Source organism: Salvelinus fontinalis, chromosome 1 (genome assembly GCF_029448725.1).
Source record: "Salvelinus fontinalis isolate EN_2023a chromosome 1, ASM2944872v1, whole genome shotgun sequence".
NCBI lineage: Eukaryota > Metazoa > Chordata > Actinopteri > Salmoniformes > Salmonidae > Salvelinus > Salvelinus fontinalis.
The window spans coordinates 76,483,595-76,504,444 of NC_074665.1; the positions used below are offsets into that span (position 1 = coordinate 76,483,595).

The window sequence follows — 20,850 nt, forward strand, 5'->3', positions numbered from 1 at the left end:
ATAAACACTCACATTAATGTCTAAATAAAGATGTATATGTTTACCACTAGAGTCTGTTTGCATTGCTACTTTGTTGGTCATAAGACACATTTAGAAGGAAAAGCATGACACAATGCTGAGGGATTGTCATTAGGACATTACTGTCCATTATGTCCACTCTCTACTCCTAGAGGTTATATCTTGTGTGTGTGTGTGTGTGTGTGTGTGTGTCAATGCGGAGCTATACAGAGCCCTCTGCATTGTCACAACATTTGGTCACAACATTTGAGAGGCGCACGACGATGCCGTACAGAGCTCATGTTGGCCTCTGCGTGCCTCCAGAGGATTCGCAATTGCGTCACACCATTCATATGGCGCCTCCGACCACATTTTCGGATCAAGTATACATTGGCTCTTACATTCAGTGCAAGCCACACATCACAGTCATTGTAAGTAAAACTTTCCTCAATATACCAGCTATAAGAAAATTCAGTGCTGGTAAGGAAAGACAAGTACATTGTCGATTGTATTCTATTATTTTATCCAATGCTATCAGACCTTGTACTGCCCTTTAATAACTAAACTACGAGCGTTACCTACTGGACAAATGTAGCTATTGGTTCATTTTGGTGCAGCAGCCAATCTGCGTTTACAGTAAAACCCAACACTTCCTGTTTCGGATTAGGAAACGATTGCAATGTAAATAGATACAGTAGTGGCTAACGTGAAATCACTGTATATTCAATCTGATATGCCGGATGAATTGCAGTGATTTGCGTGAACTGCCATACCGTTTATGAGAGGGAGCACAAGGTAAGTGATGAGCTACTGCTAACTTGCAACCTATTTAATTTCTGGTTTTGCAGTGGTAAACCTCCCTATAAGCAACATAATGTCATTCAGTTATGCGGTTGTAGATTGTCTGACAGCAGCATATAATGCAAAAATAGCAGACTACCTGTGATAAACTTAGCTGGCTAATACTAGTTTAGAGTGCTTTATAAGCCAACCGAAGCCGAGCTATATGTCACTTAGCAAGATTGTACTATCTACAATGTATCCATGTTGATCAGTCACTGCGCTATTACAATGTAACAAATGTCATTCATTTTCCACAGTATTCTCGCAACAAGTTACAATGTTGCAGTTTGCTTGATGGGTGACAGTTGTCGCTAAAGAGACTGTCGAGTCAAATGGGCTATTAAAGATCATATCTCAGCTCGGTCCAGACAGTACACAGAGGTCTCTCTCTGGCTACATCACTTTATTACTTGCTAGTGACAGGGGCTACGCATTTGAAGAGCATCACTCGCTCCAGACATTGCATAATATACAGGAAGCAAAAGAGAGGAGGGGTGTTAGTTTTAACATAAAAACGTAGCAAATCCCCTTTCAAATGATTATGTTATTCATGATAAACGTCATACTATATTTCTGTTATGCCACATAGACTATGGTGTAATGACCACAGTGTTCAGAATATGGGGCAGTGATGAAGACACGTGACTCAGTCTACCTGAGATGTGGTTTAAATAGTGTAAACAAAGCACTGTTGTATTAATTAAAGATGCACTATGCAGAAATCACTTCGCCATTTCCTAGTTGCAAAAATTCGAATAGTTTGCCTAATTTCAGTTTATGTGACAAAACAAGCTAGTATAGTGTAGAGAATAATTGTATAATCTAAACCGTTGTGAAATATCTTTGTATCATCTAAATATTGTTGTGTTGTCTAAACCACTGTGAAATATATTTTCCATAGCCAAAATTATTGTATTTTCAGCTGTTTTAAATCTAGTGTACAAAACCGAAAGTAAAAGATGCAAAAACTAAATTTAAGAGTGGGAAGCATAGAAATAGTGCACATAGAACAGGCTCCCAAGTGACCCAGCGGTCTAAGGCACTGCATCTCAGTTCAAGAGGCATCAATCACCACAGTCCCTGCTTCAGATCCAGGCTGTATCACATCTGGCTGTGATTGAGAGTCCCATAGGGCGGCGCACAATTGGCCCAGCGTCGTCCGGGTTTGGCTGGGGTAGGCCGTCATTGTAAATAAGAATTTGTTCTTAACTGACTTGCCTAGTTAAATAAATGTAAAATAATGACAGATCTATAACTCACATTTCGGGTTGCCCCTAAAGTTCATATTGCAGCTTTAATCATGGTTATTATTGTAATCTCACAGCATGATCCCTAAATCCCAACAACAACATAGAACAGTGCCCCTAGTCCAGTGGTTCCCAACAACATTTACATTTACATTTAAGTCATTTAGCAGACGCTCTTATCCAGAGCGACTTACAAATTGAACAACAACATAGAACAGTGCCCCTAGTCCAGTGGTTGCCAACAACAACATAGAACAGTGCCCTTAGTCCAGTGGTTCCCAACAACAACATAGAACAGTGCCCCTAGTCCAGTGGTTCCCAACAACAACATAGAACAGTGCCCCTAGTCCAGTGGTTCCCAACAACAACATAGAACAGTGCCCCTAGTCCAGTGGTTCCCAACAACAACATAGAACAGTGCCCTTAGTCCAGTGGTTCCCAACAACAACATAGAACAGTGCCCCTAGTCCAGTGGTTCCCAACAACAACATAGAACAGTGCCCCTAGTCCAGTGGTTCCCAACAACAACATAGAACAGTGCCCCTAGTCCAGTGGTTCCCAACAACAACATAGAACAGTGCCCTTAGTCCAGTGGTTCCCAACAACAACATAGAACAGTGCCCCTAGTCCAGTGGTTCCCAACAACAACATAGAACAGTGCCCCTAGTCCAGTGGTTCCCAACAACAACATAGAACAGTGCCCCTAGTCCAGTGGTTCCCAACAACAACATAGAACAGTGCCCCTAGTCCAGTGGTTCCCAACAACAACATAGAACAGTGCCCTTAGTCCAGTGGTTCCCAACAACAACATAGAACAGTGCCCCTAGTCCAGTGGTTCCCAACAACAACATAGAACAGTGCCCCTAGTCCAGTGGTTCCCAACAACAACATAGAACAGTGCCCCTAGTCCAGTGGTTCCCAACAACAACATAGAACAGTGCCCCTAGTCCAGTGGTTCCCAACAACAACATAGAACAGTGCCCCTAGTCCAGTGGTTCCCAACAACAACATAGAACAGTGCCCCTAGTCCAGTGGTTCCCAACAACAACATAGAACAGTGCCCCTAGTCCAGTGGTTCCCAACAACAACATAGAACAGTGCCCTTAGTCCAGTGGTTCCCAACCTTTTTATTTTACTGTACCACCAACAGAATTTTGCTCTGCCTGGAGTACCCCTGAAGTACCCCCTCGTGTGCATTTTACCAATGGGTCTATGGTCTCATGAGTCTTCTGAACTACCCCCTGTGGATAAGTCCTAGTACCACTGGTTGGGAACCACTGTCCTAGTGCAGTGGGCAATGAATAGGTCAGGATGAAGCTGGCACAGTTTACACACTGATGTAAGGTCAGGTTGGCTTTTTTACCCCCAAATGGATAGACTTGGGCTGGATGAGATTATTTTAAAGCTGTGACTGCCTGCTACAATCAAAGGGACAAAGAGACAATTTACACTGAGTGTACATAGACTGACCAGGTGAATGCAGATGAAAGTTATGATCTATTATTGATGTCACCTGTTAAAACCACTTCAATGAGTGTTGATCATTGTTCCCTTAACTGGCGGTCTGCTGGTCGAATATGGCCCGCGGGTGGTTTTATTTGGCCCCACAAGTTTTCAGAGCAAAAAAATGTAATAACCAAACTTACATTATTATTTTTATTTGTAATTTTATTGTTGCACATAAAATACTATTAAAACACCAGGAAATCAGCTTCTAAGTGATTTAAGTTGAAGAAATCAGTTCCCAAGTATTCCCACACATCATATACAAATATAAGCAAGGTTTGAAATGATTATGTTTTAGTCAAATATTATATCTGTTTGGGCTTCTTGTGGTTGATTTGCAGTGTACAAAATATGTGTCATTTTTGTTTGTGCAGCTCGTTCCAGTTACTAGCTGCAGCGAACTGAGAATATGAGCAACCCAGGGATGTGTGTGCTTTAGGGACCTTTAACAGAATGTGACTGGCAGAACGGGTGTTGTATGTGGAGGATGAGGGCTGCAGTAGATATCTCAGATAGGGGGGAGTGAGGCCTAAGAGGGTTTTATAAACAAGCATCACCAGTGGGTTTTGCGACAGGTATGCAGAGATGTCCAGTTTACAGAGGAGTATAGAGTGCAGTAATGTGTCCTATAAGGAGCACTGGTGGCAAATCTGCTGGCCTGCTGGCTTGACCCTGAGGTAAATGTCCTTATTTTTAGACCAAACAGTTGAATCTTTTAAATGAAAGCAGTGCATCTTACTTTAGTAAGTCTCTCCTTAGGCCTGAACATGCCTGTGTCCCTGCTGTGGGCAGTGGATGTGTATGGGCGCGTGTACAGCTTGTCCACCAGAGGGCAGCAGTGGGAGCAGTGTCGTGATGCTGTGTTAGAGTTTAAGAGGGTGACGGCCGTGCAGCAGTGTTGCTGGGGTATCGCCTGTGACCATCACATCTACCTGAATGTCCACTCTAGTGATGTTCCCATTCGCTACCAGGAGGAGGCATTCGAGAACCAGGTACAGGGTGTGTGTGTGGGGCGGTGGAGGGTGGGCTGTGTGTGTGGGGGGCGGGCGGGGGGAGGGTGGGCTGTGTGTGTGTGTGTGTGTGTGTGTGTGTGTGTGTGTGTGTGTGTGTGTGTGTGTGTGTGTGTGTGTGTGTGTGTGTGTGTGTGTGTGTGTGTGTGTGTGTGTGTGTGTGTGTGTGTGTGTGTGTGCCTGTGTGTGTGTGTGCCTGTGTGTGTGTGTGCCTGTGTTTGTGCTTCTCTTGCACCTGATGCATTTATGGTTCTTGTAACCCTCTCTCTCTCTCTCTCTCTCTCTCTCTCTCTCTCTCTCTCTCTCTCTCTCTCTCTCTCTCTCTCTCTCTCTCTCTCTCTCTCTTTCTCTCTCTCTCTCTCTCTCTCTCTCAATTCAATTCAGTTTCAATTCAAGGGCTTTATTGGCATGGGAAAACACATGTTAACATTGCCAAAACAAGTGAAGTAGATAATAAACAAGAGTATTTTAAAATATTTGCAGTAAACATTACACTCTCAGAAGTTCCAAAAGAATAAAAACATTTCAAATGTCATATTGTCTATATACAGTGTTGTAACGGTGTGCAAATAGTTAAAGTACAAAAGGGATAATATTGGTATCACGCCCTGGCCTTAGTATTCTTTGTTTTCTTTATTATTTTAGTTAGGTCAGGGTGTGACATGGGTAATTTATGTGGGTTTTGTAGTGTCCAGGGTGGTTGTAAGGTTTAGGGGATTTATTTAGAGTAGTTGGGTTTATGTTTAGTATAGTTGTCTAGCTGTGTCTATGTTGTGTGTAGTTGTCTAGGAAAGTCTATGGTTGCCTGAATGGGTTCCCAATTAGAGACAGCTGGTTTCTGTTGTCTCTGATTGGGAGCCATATTTAAGGTAGCCATAGGCTTTAGTTTGTTGTGGGGAATTGTCTATGTCTAAACGTTAGTAGCGTGCGTGCGTGCGTGCGTGCGTGCGTGCGTGCGTGCGTGCGTGCGTGCGTGCGTGCGTGCGTGCGTGCGTGCGTGCGTGCGTGCGTGCGTGCGTGCGTGCGTGCGTGCGTGCGTGCGCGCGCACTTTCGTTTTGTAGCTTCACGGTCGTTTGTTGATTTGTTAGTTTGTAAGTGTTTTGTTTCGTTTTGCCTTCTTCAATAATAAAAGAAGATGGCTTATTTTCCACATGCTGCGTTTTGGTCCGTCTCACTCCCACACGATCGTGACAATTGGGTTGTATTTACAATGGTGTTTGTTCTTCACTGGTTTTCTTGTGGCAACAGGTCACAAATCTTGCTGCTGTGATGGCACACTGTGGAATTTCACCCAGTAGATATGGGAGTTTATCAAAATTGGGTTTGTTTTCTAACTCTTTGTGGATCTGTGTAGCCTGAGGGAAATATGTGTCTCTAATATGGTCATACATTTGGCAGGAGGTTAGGAAGTGCAGCTCAGTTTCCATCTCATTTTGTGGGCAGTGTGCACATCGCCTGTCTTCTGTTGAGAGCCAGGTCTGCCTATGGCGGCCTTTCTCTATAGCAAGGCTATGCTCACTGAATATGTACATAGTCAAAGCTTTCCTTAAGTTTGGGTCAGTCACAGTGGTCAGGTATTCTGCCACTGTGTACTCTCTGTTTAGGGCCAAATAGCATTCTAGTTTACTCCATTTTTTTGTTAATTCTTTCCAATGTGTCAAGTAATTATCTTTTTGTTTTCTCATGATTTGTTTGGGTCTAATTGTGTTGATGTCCTGGGGCTCTGTGGGGTCTGTTTGTGTTTGTGAACAGAGCCCCAGCACCAGCTTGCTTAGGGGACTCTTCTCCAGGTTCATCTCTCTGTAGGTGATGGCTTTGTTATAGGTTTGGGAATCGCTTCCTTTTAGGTGGTTGTAGAATTTAATGTCTCTTTTCTGGATTTTGACGTCTCTTTTCTGGATTTTGACGTCTCTTTTCAGGATTTTGACGTCTCTTTTCAGGATTTTGGCGGCTCTTTTCTGGATTCTGACGGCTCTTTTCTGGATTTTTACGTCTCTTTTCTGGATTTTGACGGCTCTTTCCTGCTCTGCTTGCATTGTTTGGTTTGTACACGCAGGGTGTTTTTGCAGAATTCTGCATGCAGAGTCACACTTTGGTGTTTGTCCCAATTCTTGGTTGGTGGACCCCAGACCTCACAACCACGAAGGGCAATGGGTTCTATAACTGATTGAAGTATTTTTTAGCTAGATCCTAATTGTTATGTTGAATTTCATGTACCTTTTGATGGCATAGAAGGCCCTTCTTGCCTTATCTCTCAGATTGTTCACAGCTATGTGGAAGTTACCTGTGGCACTGATGTTTAGGCCGAGGTATGTATCGTTTTTTGTGTGCTCTAGGGCAACGGTGTCTAGATTAAATTTGTATTTGTGGTCCTGGCGACTGGACCTTTTTTGGAACACCATTATTTTTGTCTTGCTGAGATTTACTGTCAGGGACCAGGTCTGACAGAATCTGTGCAGAAGATCTAGGTGCTGCTGTAGGCCCTCCTTGGTTGGTGAAAGAAGCACCAGATCATCAGCAAACAATAGACATTTGACTTCAGATTCTAGTAGGGTGAGACCGGGTGCTGCAGACTGTTCTAGTGTCCTTGCCAATTTGTTGATATATATGTTGAAGAGGGTGGGGCTTAAGCTGCATCCCTTTCTCACCCCACGGCCCCGTGGAAAGAAATGTGTTTGCTTTTTGCCAGTTTTAACCCTAGACTTGTTGTTTGTGTACATGGAATTTCTAATGTTGTATGTTTTCCCCCCAACACCACTTTCCATCAATTTGTATAGTAGACCCTCATGCCAAATTGAGTCAAAAGCTTTTTGAAATCAACAAAGCATGAGAAGTCTTTGCCTATGTTTTTTGGTTTGTTTGTCAATTAGGGTGTGCAGGGTGAATAAGTGGTCTGTTGTCAACTAATTTGGTAAAAAGTACACTTGACATTTGCTCAGTACATTGTTTTTACTGTGGAAATGAACTTGTCTGCTGTTAATGATAATGCAGAGGATTTTCCCAATGTTGCTGTTGACACATCCCACTGTAGTTATTGGGGTCAAATTTGTCTCCACTTTCATGGATTGGGGTGATCAGTCCTTGGTTCCAAATATTGGGGAAGATGCCAGAGCTAAGGATGATGTTGAAGAGTTTAAGTATAGCCAATAGGAATTTGTGGTCTGTATATTTTATAATTTCATTGAGGATACCATCAACACCACAGTCCTTTTTGGATTGGAGGAATTTTATTTTGTCCTGTAGTTAATTCAATGCACTGGAGAATCCAGTGGGTTCTGGTAGTCTTTAATAGTCTCTATCTCTCTCTCTATATATATATATATATATATATATATATATATATATATATATATATATATATATATATATATATACACTGCTCAAAAAAATAAAGGGAACACTTAAACAACACAATGTAACTCCAAGTCAATCACACTTCTGTGAAATCAAACTGTCCACTTAGGAAGCAACACTGATTGACAATACATTTCACATGCTGTTGTGCAAATGGAATAGATAAAAGGTGGAAATTATAGGCAATTAGCAAGACACCCCCAAAAAAGGAGTGATTCTGCAGGTGGTGACCACAGACCACTTCTCAGTTCCTATGCTTCCTTTCTGATGTTTTGGTCACTTTTGAATGCTGGCGGTGCTCTCACTCTAGTGGTAGCATGAGACGGAGTCTACAACCCACGCAAGTGGCTCAGGTAGTGCAATTCATCCAGGATGGCACATCAATGCGAGCTGTGGCAAAAAGGTTTGCTGTGTCTGTCAGCGTAGTGTCCAGAGCATGGAGGCGCTACCAGGAGACAGGCCAGTACATCAGGAGACGTGGAGGAGGCCGTAGGAGGGCAACAACCCAGCAGCAGGACCGCTACCTCCGCCTTTGTGCAAGGAGGTGCACTGCCAGAGCCCTGCAAAATGACCTCCAGCAGGCCACAAATGTGCATGTGTCAGCATATGGTCTCACAAGGGATCTGAGGATCTCATCTCGGTACCTAATGGCAGTCAGGATACCTCTGGCGAGCACATGGAGGGCTGTGCGGCCCCACAAAGAAATGCCACCCCACACCATGACTGACCCATCGCCAAATCGGTCATGCTGGAGGATGTTGCAGGCAGCAGAACGTTCTCCACGGCGTCTCCAGACTCTGTCACGTCTGTCACATTTGCTCATGTGCTCAGTGTGAACCTGCTTTCATCTGTGAAGAGCACAGGGCGCCAGTGGCGAATTTGCCAATTTTGGTGTTCTCTGGCAAATGTCAAACGTCCTGCACGGTGTTGGGCTGTAAGCACAACCCCCACCTGTGGACGTCGGGCCCTCATACCACCCTCATGGAGTCTGTTTCTGACCGTTTGAGCAGACACATGCACATTTGTGGCCTGCTGGAGGTCATTTTGCAGGGCGCTGGCAGTGCACCTCCTTGCACAAAGGTGGAGGTAGCGGTTCTGCTGCTGGGTTGTTGCCCTCCTACGGCCTCCTCCACGTCTCCTGATGTACTGGCCTGTCTCCTGGTAGCGCCTCCATGCTCTGGACACTACGCTGACAGACACAGCAAACCTTTTTGCCACAGCTCGCATTGATGTGCCATCCTGGTGAACTGCACTACTTGAGCCACTTGTGTGGGTTGTAGACTCCGTCTCATGCTACCACTAGAGTGAGAGCACCGCCAGCATTCAAAAGTGACCAAAACATCAGCCAGGAAGCATAGGAACTGAGAAGTGGTCTGTGGTCACCACCTGCAGAATCACTCCTTTTTTGGGGGTGTCTTGCTAATTGCCTATAATTTCCACATTTTGTCTATTCCATTTGCACAACAGTATGTGAAATTTATTGTCAATCAGTGTTGCTTCCTAAGTGGACAGTTTGATTTCACAGAAGTGTGATTGACTTGGAGTTACATTGTGTTGTTTAAGTGTTCCCTTTATTTTTTTGAGCAGTGTATATATGTATCACATCCGTCTGTGATTGGGAGTCCCATAGGACGGGGCACAATTGGCCCAGCGTCGTCCGGGTTTGGCTGGAGTAGGCCGTCATTGTAAATAAGAATTTGTTCTTAACTGACTTGCCTAGTTAAATAAAAGTTAAATAAAAAATAAATATAATAATAAAAAATAAATACATCTCCCTCTATCTCTCTCTCTTTCTCTCTCAGCGATGGAATCCCATGGATAACTTCTCGGATCGCTTGTTGCCGAGCGACCGCTGGCAGTGGAGTAACATCACAGGACTGGAACACCAACCCCTTGACAGCTTCTTTCTTCCCTCGACCAACTGGGAGTGGGAGGGGGACTGGTACATCCACGACAACTTTGGAGGAGAGCCCACAGAGAAAGAAGTGAATGTTCTCTCTCTTTCTGTCTTTCTCTCTTTTCTGTATCTTTCTCTCTCCTCTCTTGCCTCCTCCATTTTATATGTCCCCTCTATCTCTATTCTCTCCCTCTCTCTTTCCCTCTCTTTCCCTCTCTCTCTCCCTCTCTCTTTCCCTCTCTCTCTCCCTCTCTCTTTCCCTCTCTCTCTCCTTCTCCCTCTCCTCTCTCTCCTTCTCTCTCTCCTTCTCTCTCTCCCTCTCTCTGTTTTTCTTCCCTCCCTCTCTGTCAATGTCTTACCCCTCACATACAGTGATCTCCATCAGTAGACTAGCTAGGTTTCCATCCAATTGGTGACAGATTTTCATTCCAATATTCTAAAATCTGCATAAAACAATATGCCCATTTTCCCACCAGAGATGTTTCCATCAAACTGACTTTTTGTGGATAAAATGCTGTGCATGATGATGTAGTGCACATAAAAATAACTTTTTACATTCATTTCTCATGTACCAAAAAAAATGTTAAATGGGTTTCCATCACATTTTAAAGTGTACTAATGGGTTTGTCACAAAAACTGTTGCATTGTATAGAAAATGTGCCCACTCTGGTCTTGGCACTTGTGCTCTAGCCAACAGCTGGCAGATACAGTGGGTAGGCTACCTATATTATGAGATTATTATTCATAAGAGCGATCATCATGTCACCAGAATAAGAACCTCGATATGTATTGGATAGGTCCATCAAGTTCATCACTGTTGTAACGGCAGCCTTCCCTCTCTTCACTAAAAGAGGGGGTGAAACAGGGATCGGACCAACACGCAGCGTAGCCAGTGCTCAACATGTTTAATTAAACAAAAAACAGTGAACGCTTACAACGAACAAAAAATAACAAAGTGTGGCAAACCGAAACAGTCCTATCTGGTGCAGAACACAAACACAGAGACAGGAAACAACCACCCACAATCCCCAACACAAAACAAGCCACCTATATATGATTCTCAATCAGGGACAACGATTGACAGCTGTCTCTGATTGAGAACCATATTAGGCTGAACACAGAAACAGACGAACTAGACACACAACATAGAATTCCCACCCAGCTCACGTCCTGACCAGCACTAAACAAGCAAAACACATAAGAACTCTGGTCAGGACGTTACAGTACCCCCCCCCCCCCCCCCCCCTGAGGTGCGGACTCCGAACGCACCCCTAAAACTCAAGGGGAGGGTCTGGGTGGGCATCTGTCCGCGGTGGCGGCTCCGGCGGTGGACGAGGATACCACTCCACCACTGTCTTTGTCCCCCTCCTTAGCGTCCTTTGAGTGGTGACCCTCGCCCACGACCTTGGCCTAAGAATCCTCCCCAAGGCCCCCACATGATTTAGGAGGTAGCTCAGGACAGAGAGGTAGCTCAGGACAGAGAGGTAGCTCAGGACAGAGAGGTAGCTCAGGACAGAGAGGTAGCTCAGGACAGAGAGGTAGCTCAGGACAGAGAGGTAGCTCCGGACTGAATGGCAGCTCCGGACTGAGTGGCAGCTCCGGACTGAGTGGCAGCTCCGGACTGAGTGGCAGCGCCGGACTGAGTGGCAGCTCCGGACTGAGTGGCAGCTCCGGACTGAGTGGCAGCTCCGGACTGAGTGGCAGCTCCGGACTGAGTGGCAGCTCCGGACTGAGTGGCAGCTCCGGACTGAGTGGCAGCTCCGGACTGAGTGGTAGCTCAGGACAGAGAGGTAGCTCAGGACAGAGAGGTAGCTCAGGACTGAGTGGCAGCTCCGGACTGAGTGGTAGCTCAGGACAGAGAGGTGGCTCAGGACTGAGTGGCGGCTCCGGACTGAGTGGCGGCTCCGGACTGAGTGGCGGCTCCGGACTGAGTGGCGGCTCATGACTGTAGGGCGGCTCATGACTGTAGGGCGGCTCATGACTGTAGGGCGGCTCATGACTGGCGGGCGGCTCATGACTGGCGGGCGGCTCATGACTGGCGGGCGGCTCATGACTGGCGGGCGGCTCATGACTGGCGGGCGGCTCATGACTGGCGGGCGGCTCATGACTGGCGGACGGCTCATGACTGGCGGACGGCTCTGGCGGCTCCTGACTGGCTGGCGGCTCTTGCGGCTCCTGACTGGCTGGCGGCTCTTGCGGCTCCTGACTGGCTGGCGGCTCTGGCGGCTCCTGACTGGCTGGCGGCTCTGGCGGCTCCTGACTGGCTGGCGGCTCTGGCGGCTCCTGACTGGCTGGCGGCTCTGGCGGCTCCTGACTGGCTGGCGGCTCTGGCGGCTCCTGACTGGCTGGCGGCTCTGGCGGCTCCTGACTGGCTGGCGGCTCTGGCGGCTCCTGACTGGCTGGCGGCTCTGGCGGCTCCTGACTGGCTGGCGGCTCTGGCGGCTCCTGACTGGCTGGCGGCTCTGGCGGCTCCTGACTGGCTGGCGGCTCTGGCGGCTCCTGACTGACGGACGGCTCTAGCAGGTCCTTACTGGCGGACGGCTCTAATGGCTCGGGACAGACGGGCGGCTCTGAAGGCTCATGGCAGACGGATGGCTCAGATGGCGCTGGGAAGACGGATGGCTCAGATGGCGCTGGGCAGACGGATGGCTCAGATTGCGCTGGGCAGACGGATGGCTCAGATGGCGCTGGGCAGACGAATGGCTCAGATGGCGCTGGGCAGACAGATGGCTCAGATGGCGCTGGGCAGACAGATGGCTCAGATGGCGCTGGGCAGACAGATGGCTCAGATGGCGCTGGGCAGACGGATGGCTCAGATGGCGCTGGGCAGACGGATGGCTCAGATGGCGCTGGGCAGACGGATGGCTCAGATGGCGCTGGGCAGGCAGATGGCTCAGATGGCGCTGGGCAGACGGATGACTCAGATGGTGCTGGGCAGGCAGGCAGCTCAGATGGCGCTGGGCAGACGAGCAGTGCAGGCGGCGTTGGGTAGACGGCCGATTCTGACCTGCTGAGGCGCACAGTAGGCCTGGTGCATGGTGCCGGAACTGGTGGTACCGGACTGGAGATATGCACCTCAAGGCTAGTGCGGGGAACAGGAACAGGGCACACTGGACTCTCGAGGCGCACTATAGGCCTGGTGCGTGGTGCCGGAACTGGTGGTACCGGACTGGAGATACGCACCTCAAGGCTAGTGCGGGGAACAGGAACAGGGCACACTGGACTCTCGAGGCGCACTATAGGCCTGGTGCGTGGTACCGGAACTGGAGGTACCGGGCTGAGGGCACGCACCTCAGGGCGAGTGTGGGGAGAAGGAACAGTGCGTACAGGGCTCTGGAGACGCACAGGAGGCTTAGTGCGTGGTACCGGAACTGGAGGTACTGGGCTGGAGACACGCACCATAGGGAGAGTGCGTGGAGGAGGAACAGGCCTCTGGAGACGCACTGGAAGCCTGGTGCGTGCTGTAGGCACTGGTGGTACTGGGCTGGGGCCACGCACCATAAGGCGAGTGCGGGGTGCTGGAACTGGAGGAAATGGGCTGGGGCGGGAAGGTGGCGCCGGATTTACCGGACCGTGCAGGCGTACTGGCTCCCTTGAGCACCGAGTCTGCCCAACCTTACCTGGTTAAATGCTCCCCGTAGCCCGTCCAGTGCGGGGAGGTGGAATAACCCGCACTGGGCTGTGTTGGCGAACCGGGGACACCATGCGTAAGGTTGGTGCCATGTACACCGGCCCGAGGAGACGTACTGGAGGCCAGATATGTAGAGCCGGCTTCATGGCATTTGGCTCAATGCTCAATCTAGCCCGGCCAGTGAGGGGAGGTGGAATAACCCGCACCGGGCTATGCACACGTACAGGAGACACCGTGCGCTCTTCCGCATAACACGGTGTCTGCCCGTACTCCCGCTCTCCACGGTAAGCATGGGAAGTGGGCGCAGGTCTCCTACCTGACTTCGCCACACTATCCTTTAGCCCCCCCCCCCCCCCCCCCCCCCCCAATAAATTTTTGGGGTTTCTTCACGGGCTTCTTACCGCGTCGTCGTGCTAACCTCATTCGCCGGTATCCCTCTGCACATTGCTCCATCGAATCCCAGGCAGGCTCCGGCACTCTCCCTGGGTCAACCGACCACCTGTCTATTTCCTCCCAAGTGGTGTAACCCAGATCCGGCTCCTGCTGCCGAGCTAGCTCCTCAACGCCACCTCTCTGCTTTTGCTGCCTCCAGCTCTGCTTTGGGGCGGCGATACTCCTCTGGCTCTGCCCAGGGTCCTTTTCTGTCCAGCTCGTCCTCCCATGTCCATTTCTCCTGGTCCCGCTGCTGCTGCTGCCCGTTGCTACGCTGCTTGGTCCGAGAGGGGTGGGTGGTTCTGTAACGGCAGCCTTCCCTCTCTTCACTAAAAGAGGGGATGAAACAGGGATCGGACCAACGCGCAGCGTAGCCAGTGCTCAACATGTTTAATTAAACAAAAAACAGTGAACACTTACAACGAACAAAAAATAACAAAGTGTGGCAAACCGAAACAGTCCTATCTGGTGCAGAACACAAACACAGAGACAGGAAACAACCACCCACAATCCCCAACACAAAACAAGCCACCTATATATGATTCTCAATCAGGGACAACGATTGACAGCTGTCTCTGATTGAGAACCATATTAGGCTGAACACAGAAACAGACGAACTAGACACACAACATAGAATTCCCACCCAGCTCACGTCCTGACCAGCACTAAACAAGCAAAACACATAAGAACTCTGGTCAGGACGTTACAACTGTGCACTTTCACCACCCTGTGAAGTTCATCATAACTTATTTCATCTGTAGCCTAATGAACTGCATGCTTTCCCCAGTCATAGTGGGAGTGCCACACAACATATCATCGATATCATGGTTATTTTCACTGCTATTTCTTGCATAATTAATTTTACAGACGCAAAAAGATCCCACCATGTCGAAAGAACAAATTGTCTGTCGGCATTTATAAAATTGTACCCTCATTTCATGTTTCCATCAGCCCGGTCTGGACTTTTTCCATGCGTCAGGTAATTCATCTGCATGAAATGGTTGGATGGAGTGAACTTAGTGACACATTTGTTGTTGTTTTGGCTCTGTACAACACTTTGAATTTGAAATGATACAATGACTACAAGATTAAATTGCAGACTGGCAGATTTAATTTTAGGGGATTTTCATCCATATCGGGTAAACCCTTTAGAAATTACACCACTGTTTGTACATAGTCCCCCCATTTTAGGGGAACAACAGTATTGCGACAAATTCACTTATGTGAATTAATGTAGTAAAAAGTGAAGTATTTGGTCCCATATTGATAGCACGCAATGCTTACATCAAGCTTGTGACTTTACACATTTTTGGATGCATTTGCTGTTTGTTTTGGTTGTGTTTCAGATTATTTTGTTCCCAGTAGAAATTTATGGTAAATAATATATTGTGTCATTATGGAGTCCCTTTTATTGTAGATAAGAATAGAATATATTTCTAAACACTTCTACATTAATGTGGGTGCTACGGTGATTACAGATAATCCTGAATGAATCGTGAATAAGGATGAGTGAGAAAGTTACTGTCACGGCTCCTCCTCTGCCGTGCAGGGGGTGGTTCCTCCTGCAGGCAGAGGAGGGTCGTTAGTGATTGGAGCCACCTGGGCTCAGGGTATAAAGCTGTCATTAATCACTCTTGCTCTCTCTCTCTCTCTGCTCCTCCAGGTATGCTCATGATTTGTTTGTTCCTTTGTATTTTTGCATAGTTTTCACTCAGTCATGTTCACACACATATTCATGCACCCATGCACTTTACATACACCTTACATTATGATACATCCACACCTCATTCCTATTTCTTAGTTTAAGTTAATAGTTTGCTTAATAATAAAGAACACTTTTGAATTGGCCTATACCTGTTGTTCGTGTCCTCTCATTTGTCACAGGCTATGAGCCGGCTTGTGACAAGTGGGGGCTCATCCGGGATTGTAGTTAACTTGGGTTAGTTTAGTTCAGATTGACAATTTTTTTTGTTTGAGTGGATGTTTTGGTTGGGCCAATTTTGTTTAAGAGAGAGTTGAGAGCCATGTGTTCTTTTGGTTCAGTTAGTTTGGTAGCTAAGCAATTCACTCTGTGTTTTTCTGGGTTTTGTTCAGGTGGGAGTCCTCTCCTGTTCAGGCATATCAGCAAGTGTCCATAGGAGGCTTGTGGTGTTTTTGTTTTAGGTGGCAGTGAACGTGGGTAGAGCATCCCTTTCCCTTTTCCCCTACATCGGCTCGGGAGCACCTCCGTGGTTATGGGAGGGCCGCCAGTTTCTGGTTGTCTTTTCCACTCCACTGGTTTTGTGTGCATAAAACCCCACCACATGTGACTGCACGAAGACCAGGGCCAGTTAGTTAGTAGTTTTGGAGGATAGTGGGGTGTGGCTCCTGTCCTTGAACCCAGATTGACAGCAGGTGAGTTGTGTTTTTTTGAGCATTTGTAATAGTTGTATTGGTTGAGGAAAATGTCTTCCATTTTGTGTAGTTTTGTTCAAGCTCCTTCAGAGGTAGCCTTAGAGTTGTGTACTAAGGAGCAGTTAATTGAAATTGCTGAACATTATCAGATTGAGATTGTTGATAAAAAAATGAAAGAGACTGTTAAAACTAGCTTAAAACAGGGTCTTAGGGAAATGGGTGTTTTTGGCGGTCAGTCTGCTAGTAGTGAGGGTGCAAGTTTTCAGGCTAGCCCTTCATTAACTTTTGAGCAGCAGAGGGAACTGTTGCAAATGCAAAGGCAAATGCAATTAGAGCAAATGCAAATGCAATTAGAGATAGAGCGATTGAGAAATGCTAATAGACCGGAAAGACTACCACAGTTTGATGTTTCACAGAATCTTCGTTTGTTGCCTAAATTTGATGAGTCAGATCCAGACACATACTTTACTTTATTTGAGCGTATTGCGGAAGCTAGAGCTTGGTCAGATTTGGACATGACTACGTTGTTGCAATGTGTACTTACAGGTAAAGCACGTGAGGCTTTTGCAGCACTGAGTGTAGCTGACAGTAAAGTTTATGCTAAAGTTAAATCAGCAGTTCTGAAGGTCTACGAGCTTGTGCCAGAGGCATATCGTCAACGTTTTCGTTACAGGAAAAAGTTAGCTTCACAAACCTATTCTGAGTTTGTTTGTGATTTGACTTCTGCATTTAATCGTTGGTGTACAGCTTCTGAAGTTAGTACTTTTGAGGGTCTGTCTAATTTGATTGTGTTAGAAAAGTTCAAAAATTCTGTTCCTGACCAGGTTGCTACATACATGAATGAACGTAAAGTTAAGTCTCCAAGTGATGCAGCAATCCTTGCAGATGAGTACAGGCTAACACATAAAAGCCATTTTGAGTCAAACAGTGACATGTACCATAAGAATAACTTTACTCCTAGGAATAGTAGGTCACCTTTTTGGGGGGCATCTTTCCAAAGGCCTCAGCAGAAGTTTGGGTCTGGAGGACGTAAAGCACCGGTTAATGCTAATACCTGTCGCTACTGTTTAGTTGAAGGACATTGGAAGAAAAATTGTCCTCTGCTTAAATCAAAACAGTCAGTTCAAGTTAAACCTGTTGTGATGGCAAGTCCTGTTACAGCCTCTGACCACCAGGGTGAGCTGTTTCAGCCACTAGTTGAGTTTGATTCTCAGTTTTCCCGCTGTGATTTTTCAGCCTTTATTTCAGATGGTGTAGTGTCCCTGGTAGATGGCAACCAGAATGTTAAAATCAAGATCCTAAGAGACACTGGAGCTTTAGATTCTTTTATTCTGGAATCTGTTTTGCCGTTCTCTAAAAAGTCTGATACTGGCCGTTGTGTAATGGTATGTGGTATGGGTTTAGTTCCATTCTCTTGTCCTTTACATGAAGTTACCCTAAAATGTGGTCTGATAGAGGGTGATGTAGATGTTGGGGTTAGACCTCAGTTGCCAGTAGAGGGAGTGCACATGATTTTGGGGAATGACTTGGCAGGTAGTAAGGTGTGGGCAGATGGCAAATTAAACATCTGTAAGAAGCAACCTTCAGTGTCCCCTGCAAGGGAATCTCCGGATCAGAACTGTGTGTCTCCTGAGATATTTCCAGTTTGTGCGGTTAGCCGCGCAGCCTCTCGTAAGGAGATTGAGAGTAAGCCAGAAAGTCTTGAGTTGCCAGTCAAACTCCAGACAGAACAGTTGACTAGTTCTAGAGATTCATTGATGGCTGAGCAAAAAGCCGATACTACTTTGGCTGATCTGTTTGATAAAGTGGTTCCTGATTCAGTGGTGAGGAATAGTGCTCAGTGTTATTTTCTTCTTGATGGGCTGTTGGTCAGGAAATGGGTTCCACACTATGATAAGGGTTTAGGAGAACCAGTCTTTCAAATAGTTGTACCTACTACTTTGCGAAATAAAGTGTTGCAAACTTCACATGGTGATGTGGCAGGTCATATGGGTGTTCGTAAAACGTATGATCGTATACTTCGTTATTTTTTCTGGCCACGTTTAAAGCGGGATGTATCTCAGTTTATTAAAACTTGTGATACGTGTCAGCGCACAAGCAAGCCAAATCAGGTTGTAAAGCCTGCACCGTTGTATCCAATACCAGCCGTAGGGCAACCTTTTGAGCATCTTATTATCGATTGTGTTGGGCCATTACCAAGGTCCAAGTCAGGTCATAGCTACTTATTAACTGTTATGTGTCAAGCAACCAGATATCCGGCAGCTTTTTCCTTGCGTACCATAACTTCAAAATCAGTAGTTAAAGCTTTAACTCAATTTATTTCAACATTTGGGATTCCAAAAACCATCCAGTCAGATCAGGGGTCTAACTTTACCTCTCATTTATTTGCTCAGGTTCTCAAACAGCTTAAAGTTAAACACAACAAGTCTACTGCGTTCCATGCCCAGAGCCAGGGAGCTTTGGAACGTTTTCATCAAACTTTAAAATCCTTGCTTCGTGCATATTGTACGGAACTGTCTGCCGACTGGGAGGAGGGGTTACCTTGGCTGTTACTAGCTGCTCGTGAAGTAGTGCAGGAAAGCACAGGGTTTAGCCCAAATGACTTAGTGTTTGGCCATAAGGTGCGTGGGCCTTTAGCAGTGTTGCAGGATGGTGGTTTGCCTGAGGAACCACCTCGGAACCTTATTGACTATGTAAATGGTTTTAGGTTGAAGTTGTATAGGGCTGGTGAACTAGCGAAAGAAAAACTAAAATGTTCTCAACGGAAAATGAAACTGAAATATGACGGACAGGCTGAGCTGCGTGAGTTTAGTCCCGGTGATCGGGTACTTGCTCTTCTGCCTCTTGTAAGTTCACCTTTTCAGGCAAAATACTGTGGTCCTTTCACTGTGTTGCGTAAAGTGTCAGATTTGAACTATCTTATTGAAACCCCTAGTCATAGGAAGTCCTCTAAATTATGCCATGTGAACCTGTTAAAATGTTATCACTCCCGTGATCTAAGCAAAGTTGAAGGCACTCCAGCAGTGAGGTCAGTGTTGACTGCTGCCCCAGTCCCTGCATCTTGTGGCTTTAATTTGGTGGAGGGGGGAGAAGAGGAAGTTAAAGTTTCAGATGAGGTCTTACAAGGACGGTTGAAAAACTCCCAGACTTTGCAAAACCTTGGGGTTTTGGTAGATCATTTAGACTCTGAGAAACGTGATGAATTGGTAGCTCTTATTAGAAACTACCCTGTTTTGTTTTCTGACACTCCATCACAAACCCACTTAATTGAACATGATATAGACATCGGAGATGCTAAGCCTATCAAACACAGATTTGATCGTGTATCTGAGGAGAAGAGACTAAAACTGGAAACAGAGATGCAGTCTATGTTGGACACAGGTATTAATTTGGAAAAATGTGAGTTTGCCAAAGCTACAGTCACATACCTAGGCAAGGTTGTGGGTCAGGGATTTGTCTGTCCCGTGGAAGCCAAGGTTCAGGCTGTGAGGCAGTTCCCACAGCCCTCTACAAAGAAAGAACTGATGCGCTTCCTGGGAATGGCGGGGTACTACCGTGCTTTTTGTAAAAACTTTTCGGTAGTAGTGTCCCCACTGACCAATCTGAAGGCCAAGGCTGAATTTATCTGGTCCACCCAGTGTCAAGAGGCATTTGATGCAGTTAAGACTCTTTTGTGTTTGGCACCTGTGTTGGCAGCACCAAATTTTGGGAAACCTTTCAAATTGCAGGTAGACGCCAGTCAAATCGGTGCTGGGGCTGTGCTTCTCCAGGAGAATGACGACAAGGTTGAGTGTCCAGTCAGTTTCTTCTCCCGAAAATTTAATAAGTATCAGAAAAACTATTCTGTAATTGAAAAGGAGGCTTTAGGTCTCATTTGGGCTTTACAGCACTTCGAGGTCTATGTTGGTTCTGGTTTGACCCCTTTAACTGTGTTCACTGACCACAACCCACTGGTTTTTCTGAGGTCCCTGCAAAACCCCAACCAGCGCCTGATGCGTTGGGCTTTGTTCTTGCAACCATTCAACCTTGATATTAGGCACATTAAGGGTAAGGATAATATCATTGCTGATGCTCTGTCCCGTGCTCCTTTAACCTAGCTTGTACCTTTTCTCTGTTGACCCCTACGGGCTGTCTGTGCCTCTTTCCTCTTAAATTGCTCCTCAGGTACCAAGGCTGCTGAGTTTGAGGGGCGGACAGTCAGCTGGGGGACACAGGGCTACTGCTAGGAGCCGGGATTGGTATTTTTGTTGTTTATTTGTTTTTTTGGGAAATTTGAATTATTTTGATTATGTTGGAGGAAGTTGGGTTGAGGGTGGGACCCTCATTTTAAGGAGGGGGGTGTCACGGCTCCTCCTCTGCCGTGCAGGGGGTGGTTCCTCCTGCAGGCAGAGGAGGGTCGTTAGTGATTGGAGCCACCTGGGCTCAGGGTATAAAGCTGTCATTAATCACTCTTGCTCTCTCTCTCTCTCTGCTCCTCCAGGTATGCTCATGATTTGTTTGTTCCTTTGTATTTTTGCATAGTTTTCACTCAGTCATGT

General features: G+C 46.6%; 1 protein-coding gene across 1 annotated transcript in view; it reads left to right on the plus strand.

Moving 5' to 3' along the window:
- Positions 1-580: 580 nt before the first annotated feature.
- Positions 581-20,850, plus strand: part of LOC129862247 (tectonin beta-propeller repeat-containing protein 1-like) — a 43,336-nt gene continuing 23,066 nt past the window's right edge. The window contains 3 exon segments of the mRNA XM_055933724.1: positions 581-792; positions 4,353-4,585; positions 9,761-9,943. Coding sequence (XP_055789699.1) covers positions 4,361-4,585; positions 9,761-9,943 — 408 coding nt within the window. The 5' untranslated portion in view covers positions 581-792; positions 4,353-4,360.